This window comes from Glandiceps talaboti, chromosome 8 (genome assembly GCF_964340395.1).
Source record: "Glandiceps talaboti chromosome 8, keGlaTala1.1, whole genome shotgun sequence".
In the NCBI taxonomy this organism is placed as follows: domain Eukaryota; kingdom Metazoa; phylum Hemichordata; class Enteropneusta; family Spengelidae; genus Glandiceps; species Glandiceps talaboti.
In genome coordinates this window covers 10174466-10185000 of record NC_135556.1, presented here as the reverse complement: position 1 = coordinate 10185000, position 10535 = coordinate 10174466, and the positions used below count along the sequence as shown (strand labels likewise).

Here is a 10535-nt window from a genome sequence, read left to right as displayed (position 1 = left end):
GCCCATTAAAACTACAAAACAGACAAAGCAGGAGAGTTGAATATATTGCTTACAAATAATAAGAATGACAGATACGTGTCGAGGAACGACACTAATAACGTTTCGCACTGCCAACAGCTATTTTTTCTGTTAATATACAGAGCGATGTTGTGACATGCCAGGGCTACTAAGTATGCTAAATAGGACAGAGGCGATTTACATCGTGTGCGAAATCGTGGAATGTCTAAATTAATAGCCCCAGTCGACTATTATATGTGTAGTTATTTAAAGCACTTGTAAAACAGTACGACGTCTTAGTAAACAATGTAACTTACTTCTAGGGCAAGAGGAAGCATCAATAGCTGTTTTACTGCCAAATTACATTTTTCCATATCTAATCCGTATTTCTTACCAAAATGCAATTTTTTATTTCTTTTGAAGTTGAGCGATGATGGTGATGTTAAAGTTGCAGACTTCGGACTCTGCAAAGCAGAAGGCCTTATCACTGATTCGATTGTTGGTGCTCCCATAGCAATGCCCCCAGAGGTCATCCGAGGAGAAGCTCACAACAAGTCGATCGATGTTTACGCCTTCGGTATTCTGCTTTGGTTTATTTTGGAAGGGTCCGGTACTTGTCCTAAAAACTACGCACAGGTTAGACGTCCAACTGATTTGATGTTTCTTTGCATGGACGGACACCGTCCGGAGTATATCTCAAAGTTTGACAAGAAATCATGGGACTTAATGCAGAGATGTTGGAGTGGAGAAGCACACGATAGACCCACATTTGACGAAATTGTCAACGAACTCATTAAGATTAAATATAAAACTGATCCAAATAAAACGTGAGGGTGGTCAAAACTCAAGTTAAAGCCCCTAGTTACTCGCTCATGATTACCCGCAGGCTCTTTATCACCATTAACAGTGTCTCACTAGCAGTGGCTCATGGCATGAAAGGATCAACGTTTCTGGTCACGTGATACATTACATAGTTTTATCCCTCTTCTGTTACACATGTAATGTACAATACTTCAAAAACATTTCGTTATCTACATAGTGATATTCCTTCCATATAGTATTCATAGCCAGTGTCCTAAATGTGATGTACTAATATATTCCCCCCCCCCCCGGGGGGAATGTTACATTATATTTGAAATATATCATATCAAGATTTTCATTGTGTCAACAACACATTTAAGAACAAGACATATGGCGGCCGTGCTTTCAAACTGTGCTCCAAAACTTTGGAATGGCTGACAACAAGAAATTCGTCAGTCATCAAATCTGGAAACTTCTAAGAACAAATTGAAAGCACATCTTTTCAAACTAGCATATTGTGTGGATTGAACCTTTCAAGCGCCATCGAACAGAACTTATCTTTTGGAATCTGGCGCTATAGAAATTCTTTATGATTGATTGATTGATTGTGCATTATTATGGATATCAATTTAGAATAGCAATAATATAATAATATGTTTATTGCGTTTCTAGGCTACCGGCCCATATGTAAACTAGTGAAAAATACATTTCTGTCGTACAGATAGCAAAGTGAGAAAAATGTATTACATGATATTTACTTTGGAAGTTCTCATCTCCATAGCTTTATATACATACTCACACAATTTGAGTAAGATATCTGAATTATCAGTACTCGTTAAAATTAGAATAGTACTTACACCATTACATATATATTGTAGGTTCAGAGGTCACCTTCCAGAGCCATAATAGGCCTAATAAAACAATTGTTTCGTTCCGGTTACCCGACCCACCTAGTTTTTCAGGCCGACCCTAAACTTTTTTTACGTATGAGAGAAAAAAATAATAAAAAACGTGAAAATTGTGAAGTCTCGCAAGAAATAGTGGATACAGAATCTGACATCAACTGAAAAAGACAATATACATTTTTATGTAAAACTGTTCTTCCACTCTATAATGACTGTACATCTGATGAGAAGAAACCAATAACACGTACAGAGACCATGTGAAAAACAACGGAAAACATAACTACTTGAACTAGACACTCATATTAAAAAAAAAATATTTAAAAAAATAAAATACAAAATCTACCTACCCACTCCACCTATTCTAAAACTGAAGGTAATCGGAACCATACAATGATTTTTGTTAGGCCTTACTGGCGTGACTGGGCTAGGAATTTAACATTGTAAAACAATGAAGCAGCTCAACAATACTTATCATATTACGTCACAACGCCTACAACACGCTTCACTTCATTCCCAATACTTTATACACTTCTCACTTCCTAGGCCTGTTGAGGAATTTTGGAACAATCTGAATTTAGTTATAGGAAGACGCTGTCCGATGATTTTCACAAATATCAAAGCCCGTAGCCGACAACTGTCAGTGTTTGCCGATGTCTTTCTTATCGAATATTAGCATCGAGACACTCTTTGTATGTATATTAGACGGGCGAAAAACGCACATGTATATGGATTGTACAGATATTAAATGTATACAAAGTTTTTCATTTTAAATTTACCTAAAGCCTACAAAGAATTTATATATGAATACACACACACCCATATATATATATTGATTTCAAGGCGTTTAACCACTTACTTCATTATAATAAACAGATTGCAGAACCTTACCTTACACCGTGAACTATACTGTTTAGAGGCATTGGTTGATAGAATGACAGTTAAAATGAGACCAATAAATGGTGGTGATCATTCAATATTTTCTGTCTCAGAGTGTGATGGATGAACGATGTATGTATGTATGTATGTATGTATGTATGTATGTATGTATGTATGTCTGTCTGTCTGTCTGTCTGTCTGTCTGGTTGTCTGTCTGTCTGTCTGTCTGTCTGTCTGTCTGTCTGGCTGTGTATATGTCTGTGTGCGCGTGTATGTATGTATGTATGTATTTATGTATAGGTACTTCTGCGATTGTATTTCTTAAAGGCCACACCCAAATTCCAATAACCTTCTCTAACACTATATGGAAATAAACACGGCATTTCTATCCTCGATCTACACGTGTCACGTATAAAGCACAGAAGAATACCCAATGGTCTCCCATCGGCTAAACTGAATAATTGGAGAAAAAAATTGTCTTTCTACTCCGACATTCTTCGCTTACAAAATACACACTGAGAAAGAGAACAATTTATAGGCTCAGTTTATTTCAATGGTACCGGTCTAAAATTGATCTTGATTTCATTCATTTGGTGGGTTTATCAGTAGGCTACATTTGCAGAATACGAAATGTACTCCTTCCATTCGGACAAGTTTGTTTTTTAAAACGAGCCTACGTTGTGTATATGCACTACTTTGTACAGTGTTAATTCACTGTCTGAAGGAAGTTCTTACTTTAAAAAAAGGGACACGTGACATGTTTAGTGATTACTACGAAATTCAAAGTGCTTTTATAATAAAACACATTGCAATGCGAAGAAAGAAAAAAAAAATCGAAAGTGACTGTGGTTTTCCCCGTATACAGGAAATTCCCATTTGAATTGATTACATAAATCGAAAGTGACTGGTTTTCCCCGTTTACCTAGTTTCGTTCAGATTAATATTCAGTGAGGTGGGTTCTTCCCTCTGTCTTCGTCATATGACATTGCAGCAATCTGTACAAGAACGCCGAGGTGTCACTGGGCCAGCTGGGACTGGTTGTCGAGGTACGACATAAATTAATGCTCATGCGCAGCTTCATTGTGTTATGTTTTGATGGCACCGCCATGACAGTTGCAATGCATTTACATCTGTATAGTCTCTAGAATAAAGTGAAACTTTGATTTTTTTGTCGCCTACATATACAAGTTGTGTAAAGTATACGTTTTTTATAGTCGCTAAAAATGTAGTCATGAATATCGAGTTATATCGAATACCCCGTGTACATGACGGTGACTTTGAATTTTAAATGACAAGTAAGTGGCGACTTGGGAAGGAGCAATTTAATAGAATTTCACGAAGACAGTCTCAAGGGGGATTTCGTGCTGCGTGGATCTCAGTTTACCATTTATTGTGTGTATAGAGTAAACAATACGACAGGGGGTTCAGAGGTCAGAGGTAAAGTATTTGACACAACATAACATTTTCTGCCATTTTGTAACAGGTTGCGAAGGCTTATCAGCCCAAAAAACAGTCTTTCTGCCTTTCTGAACCGTGGATTGAAGTCGACTTAAGAGCGGTGTGTCAGTTCTAAAATGGCGACATCACAGCGACGTGGCGATTCGGAAGAGGACGTTCTGAAAGCAGCGTTTTTGTCGTATACGGAAGACTCCCGTAACGTACTACGAATCAAGGATGCAACCGTCCAATGCTATGATGATATACGATGTCGGTTGTCTCCTGGATTAATGAAAGCAATCAATGAAAGGGGACTCAAACTTTTAGACCGAAAAGAACAGCAAGATATCGATCGAGTCGGTCAGAGACCCAGCTTGATTTTCGTTGGACAGACAAATTCGGGCAAGAGTTCATTGATCAATTTGATACTTGGTCACACGTATGTAGTAGCAAGAGAAACACCTTGCACAGCTCGACTGGTAAAATTAAGATATGGAGAGAAACCGATGGCATATGTTGTATCGAAGGACGACAAAATTATAGAGCAGAGGGATATAAAAAGAAGAGTACCAGAAGAATTCATAGAACTTAAAAAAGGGCGAAGAGATCCCGAAACCATCGGTACCTATGTCTTGGCAGAGGTGAAGAATGAATTCCTTGAGAGTGGCATCGAATTAGTAGATTCGCCAGGGCTACAGGAAAACGAAGAACTGGATAAAATGGTTCTTGGTGAACTTAGTAGGATCGTACCATTTGTGGTGTACGTACTGGACGGCAAAAATCAACTCACAAACCAGGTTAGTGAAACGGTATCCATCTCATCTCATCACCAATTAAATACAAATGAATAAACGATACATGGGTACCTACCTATACCTATCTACCTCAGTGCCTACCTACCTACCTACCTACCTATCTACCTATCTACCTGCCTGCCTGCCTACCTACCTACTTATCTATCTACCTGCCAACCTACATATCTACCTGTCTACCTGCATACATGGAAACTGGATTGTCTCAAACACAGCTAAAAGTTTTTTGTTTAAAGCTATAGCTTTCTTCACGTGCACCCATAGCATCACCCAGTTAGCAGTATAGGTAGGTGGATGGGTCAATGGTAGGGGTGAGTAAAATTGATATCCAATATATACATTGTATTGTTTTCCGATCAAAGTTAATTTATGTAGCCGTTCATGTAGCTCTGAAATGAAAACCTTATGGTATCAACGTTTACCTAGGTATCCCGTTTATTCTAAGCTTGTCGTTAGGACGTCAAAATGGCGTGAAACAACCAATGAACACTTTTAAACAAATGACGCACATATAAACATTTGTTGACAACCCATATCATAAATACCACCCCCTCGTGCCTATTTTCACGGGGTTTACTATGAGAACCACATGTTCATGTTTGTCCTGAATTTTCTTGTTTACCTCACCTACCTTTTCTTTGTGTGTTTTTTTTCTCAGGATAGGGAAGATATAAGAAAGGTTCGAGAGGGGAATCGTGAAATTTTTTTTGTCGTAACCAAGGTCGATAAAGACGAAGATGAAGATGACGATGATGGCGATATTCCTGAGATGGAAGTTGTAAGAGAAAAGAAAACACGTGCTTACAACAGTCTTGTCAAAGAAGGCTTCTTGCCAACAGAAGTTCCGATGGAAAAGTGTCCGACTTTCCATGGTATTTCTAATTGGAGAGTTAGACAGTTTAAAGGTAACAAAGAGTATATGCCTTTCGTTGAAGATTATAACCGCTTTAAGAACTGTCTTTGCAGCTTCGTGTCTTCCTCTCTTGGTGCCATTATTGTTAGTGCAAGCACTACTCTGGTAGCATCTCATACTCGCTGCCTTGACTTCTTCATTGGACGAGCAACACAATCCAAGTATACAGAAGAGGAGTCTAAGCAGAAAATGGACACGTGTCGCCAAACAGAAAATAAGATCTACTCCAAGATGTTCAACAAAATACGAACCCGGAAAAGCGGTTTTACAAGTAGCGTAGCCAAAGCCATCACAGATAAAAAAGCTGCAATACTGAAAATTGCATCATCACACAAGTTCATAGATATAGATGTCCCCGGGGATGAACTTGTGAACAAAAACGAGCTGGCAAAGCAGTGTACGGAGCAAATCGAACGCCTCGTCATCTCATTTCTGAGCACGAATATCACAGAGACTTTAGGTAGCGATTTCAGAGATGAAAATAGCATCATGGCCGACTTAGTGCAGACAGCCCAAGAGCTGGAAATGGTTGGCCAGAAGTCGGATTCTGACTATGAAGTTTCAGAAATCCTCAGGCAATGTACCATGTCCTCGTACAATGTAGAAAACGCTATCGCTCTAGAACAGACTACGTGGAAGATGTCTGCACGACGATTCATCAGAAAAACTATTGATATGATGCGAGATCCGATAGCTACTCTGCGAGGACAAATACGAGTGAATGAAAAGTGGAAGAGGTCAGTTGCAGAGGACATCCTAAGTCGTGTCAATGCTGAAACAATCGCAACGAGAGTGATTGAGCAAGCCACGCAGCATCTCCAAACTTGTCATGTAAGATTCTTGGGGGCCATGACAGATCTTGAAGATGTTCTAGAATACGCCTTCAAAACAAATGACAGAGAGAGAGCGCGAATAAGAGAAATGTCGCCCAAGATAGCACGCCTGGAGCTGGCCACCCATTCTATCATCGACACAAGGAAATTCGGAATACCAACCCTAGGTAGGAAGATAGGACAGGGCAGTCAGGGAGACGTCTTTGAATGTGGAAACTTTGTAAATGGTGAACCATGTGTTGTCAAAGTTATTGACATGAAGAGACAAATCAACGACCCCGATGACCTTGCACTTGAGGTTCATTATACAAGGTAGAGAGCCATTCTCATTTAAAACCATTGCTACCATATGTCAACCATGATAACAATGACGTCATGTTACTGATAATAGAATTCAAACATCCATGAGAATATGTGAAATCGGTTCTTGTAAATTTGGCTGAATATACAAGAAAGTTGAATGAAAGAAATACATAGTCGAATTTCTGGCTTTAAATGTTGTTTTGAATGAAACTACACTTACCCTGAATTCGGCTTCAAAAATTGATGCGGGAAGTCAATATCTAAGACTATTGGCATTGCATAGTGTACATAGAGGAGAAATAATGATATGATTATGTCCCATACTGATGTCTTTTTGACGCATTCAAGTACGGATGTTTTTTTTTCAGGTCACTTGGGAAAAACGACAGAATACTACCTCTGTATGCGAGTGTGGATTACAGTGGATTCCTGTTTCTTATTACACCTCGAATGAAGTGGGACCTGATGAAAGCCTTACCTCACATCGAGTTTGAGTTGGAGAGATTCCGAATAGCCATTGAAACAGCCAAAGCTATTCGATTCTTACACGATCAAGGAATAGTTCACAGGGATATCAAAACTGAGAATGTTCTGGTGAGTAAAATATAAATAGTGGCAGAATTATATAAGATGTTCCAGAGTCCATGCTGTCTTCAGACTTGCCTATGGAGACAATATGAATATTCCGGGATGCAGGAAGGAGTGTATCTAATAATTACAAGATTCGTTTCGTTTATTTTAATAACGTTAATTATCGATGTTAATATCTGTCAATGAGCAACGACATAATTTTATATTGAAAATATGAACTGCATGATATTTACCTGGTACCAGATAATAGTTACACCTCATGTGATCAGATAGACTTACTTCATTATTGTTTGTAAGGGCATTGTGGAAGTTTCCATTCTGTATGCCTAATGCAGGTCGGTTTTGTTCTGTTTGAGCTCAGACTGCAGGCCTGAGGTTAGAGATCACTAGACATCGTAATACTACAAGCAACGGCCAGACAACTTGTTAATCATTAAAAATGATGGCACCGCAAATGAGGGAGTGCCTAGATCATTTGCTTGTTAACAGTGGTTTTAGTATTTAAACATGGCTAACTTTTGAATAAATTTCTCCTATTAGTTATTGTGAGGCATACATTTTTTTATTTGGTTGTTCTAGTTGAGTGCTGACGGTGAAGTTAAGGTAGCAGATTTCGGACTCTGCAAAGCAGAAGGCCTTATCACTGATTCGATTGTTGGTGCTCCCATAGCAATGCCCCCAGAGGTCATCCGAGGAGAAGCTCACAACAAGTCGATCGATGTTTACGCCTTCGGTATTCTGCTTTGGTTTATTTTGGAAGGGTCCGGTACTTGTCCTAAAAACTACGCACAGATTAGACGTCCAACTGATTTGATGTTTCTTTGCATGGATGGACACCGTCCGGAGTATATCTCAAAGTTTGACAAGAAATCATGGGACTTAATGCAGAGATGTTGGAGTGGAGAAGCACAAGATAGACCCACATTTGACGACATTGTCAACGAACTCATTAAGATTAAACGTACTTATGAACAAAACCCAAAGAAAAGATAAAAGGCAACGATATCCTGAGACAACCATCATCTATGTACTGTGTACTACTTCAAGTACTCCTTCGTGATAGAGCTAGTAGCTATCACAATGTTTTGGTGTCTCAACATGGCAGCCATTGTTCAAGCCATTGAATATTTACTGAGTGTGTGCTTTCTTTGTAAACGTCTATACAGTAATAACTCACTCATGACCCGGACATTAGATTCCTATACGGTCAAGAGGTCACTCGTTGAACGATACAATACATAGCAACAATGGCGTCAATTCAATGTTGCCCGCCCTAACTCCTGATATACAAGAAGGGCACCATATACCTGAAATTGTGAAGACGCAGTCATCAACTATACAAGTCACTCCTAAACTCTGTATTAAACTATGTTGAAGCTGTGTTGAATAATATTATTTCTTTCGATCTTGTTAGAAGTGTAAGTCTAATTTCATGATATTATTAATTTATGATTTTTGTTTAGAAGAAGGAACAAAACTTGTAAATACATGACACACGATTAACTGAGATTACCAAAATGATTTACATGATAAAGTGGTGATATACTTCCGTCATAATTATTCAAGCGTGACATTATCATTGGCTTCATTGGGCTCTGTCATTTCACAAATCTTTACCTTCATTGGAAATAGTTTTTAGATATTAAAGAGGTTTAAAGTTGGTTCAACCAACTTGAAACTTGGTTACTTTTGCATATCATTTGCATGTCAATTCGGACTACATAGCCTGTGCACCGAGTGGTTACAAAACGGACCAACGACCGGATCTCTGCTGAGACTAGTTGTAGTCAGGTGAACGTAAAGTATGAACAAGTGTTTTTGCTTGTCTTCTACAAACAAATCCAAAGTTTACATTTAGCCCACTTATACATTGACATACTATATATTTTCCAATGACAAACATACTTTAAGTACAATAACAGTTGAAGTGTAATGATAAAATGTGTTTTTTACGTCACTTTTGTCATATGAAAAACTTATTTACTCTAATTTTGATGGCAAGATGTACTTATGAATCACGAAAATTGCAAAATTCGAAATGCGAAAATTAAGAGGCTTGTCATAAAATCACGAACGCACTTCAAAAGAGATGCAGCCAGGGGCACTACATAATATTTTACCCATACTGATGGTGAGGTATTTCTCAATATTGAAGACAATTCTATCACATCAGATAAGACCAATATCTCGAAGGTATTTCAATATTTCTTTTAATATGGTATTACGGCGGAGTTGTGTCAGAATCCATGTAGTTTCACAAATTATTCTTATGTGAAGTTTATGAAAACCATAATTAATTGGCTATGCGTTGAAAGCTTTAAAACTATCCTGTACTGAGTGGCAATAAATATGACAAATAAAAATTGTCCGGGTTTTGTATTTGTGTGGCTGGTTTGTTTGTTTATTCGTGCTTCTTTGTTCGTTCAGTTGTATCTGAATGTGAGCCTGTCAAAAACAAAAGGTAGACAAAGTGTTACCAGCCAAGTGTGTCATATACAGACATCCACTTCAACTGGCCAGCCTGAAGTTTAGTTTCTCGATGTCTACGATTGTAAAGTCTGTGTTTTACAATGCAAGAGTTTTATTACATCGTTAAAGCCTCCCCATAGTATGTACAAAGTGTGTACAAATGTCATACAGTATGTCACAACATACGAAACATGCTCTCTCTCTCTCTCTCTCTCTCTCTCTCTCTCTCTCTCTCTCTCTCTCTCTCTCTCTCTCTCTCTCTCTCTCTCTCTCTCTCTCTCTCTCTCTCTCTCTCTCTGAGTCTCTCTCTCTCTATGTATGTATGTATGTATGTATGTATGTATGTATGTATGTATGTATGTATGTATGTATGTATGTATAACATATTTACATATATATATATATTTATATATATATATATATATATATATATATATATATATATATATATATATAACACCACAGCACCAATAAATTAAAACAAGTATGTTTTTTTGCGATGAAAGATAGCCAAATGTAGTAAACAGAATGGACTCTCATGTTCAGTCATGACCAATGCTATATTGACATAGTTTACACACGTACACGGAACTAAACA

The 10535-nt window shown here is 38.0% G+C and overlaps 2 protein-coding genes across 2 annotated transcripts in view; both read left to right on the top strand.

Annotated features, from left to right (window-relative positions):
- The window catches only part of LOC144438710 (dual serine/threonine and tyrosine protein kinase-like), an 8013-nt gene extending 5397 nt beyond the window's left edge, over positions 1 to 2616 (top strand). Inside the window, exon 4 of the mRNA XM_078127856.1 lies at positions 421 to 2616. Within this exon, the coding sequence (XP_077983982.1) occupies positions 421 to 828 (408 nt within the window). The 3' untranslated portion in view covers positions 829 to 2616. The remainder of the gene's footprint in view (positions 1 to 420) is intronic.
- A 1460-nt stretch (positions 2617 to 4076) lies between these two features.
- On the top strand, positions 4077 to 9817 carry LOC144438852 (dual serine/threonine and tyrosine protein kinase-like). Its single transcript, XM_078128042.1, has 4 exons — positions 4077 to 4813; positions 5487 to 6886; positions 7246 to 7471; positions 8048 to 9817. Exons 1-4 carry the CDS (start codon positions 4154 to 4156, stop codon positions 8459 to 8461), a joined length of 2700 nt encoding a protein of 899 aa, XP_077984168.1. The 5' UTR covers positions 4077 to 4153; the 3' UTR covers positions 8462 to 9817.
- The last annotated feature ends 718 nt before the right edge of the window (positions 9818 to 10535 follow it).

What these genes read in the sequence shown, in the direction of transcription:
- LOC144438852 (XM_078128042.1), top strand. Translation starts at nt 4,154, where the DNA reads ATGGCGACATCACAGCGACGTGGCGATTCGGAAGAGGACGTTCTGAAA. An exon ending in CTTGAGGTTCATTATACAAG is followed by an intron (nt 6,887 to 7,245) that starts GTAGAGAGCCAT and finishes TTTTTTTTTCAG; the next exon opens with GTCACTTGGGAAAAACGACA. An exon ending in TCAAAACTGAGAATGTTCTG is followed by an intron (nt 7,472 to 8,047) that starts GTGAGTAAAATA and finishes TGGTTGTTCTAG; the next exon opens with TTGAGTGCTGACGGTGAAGT.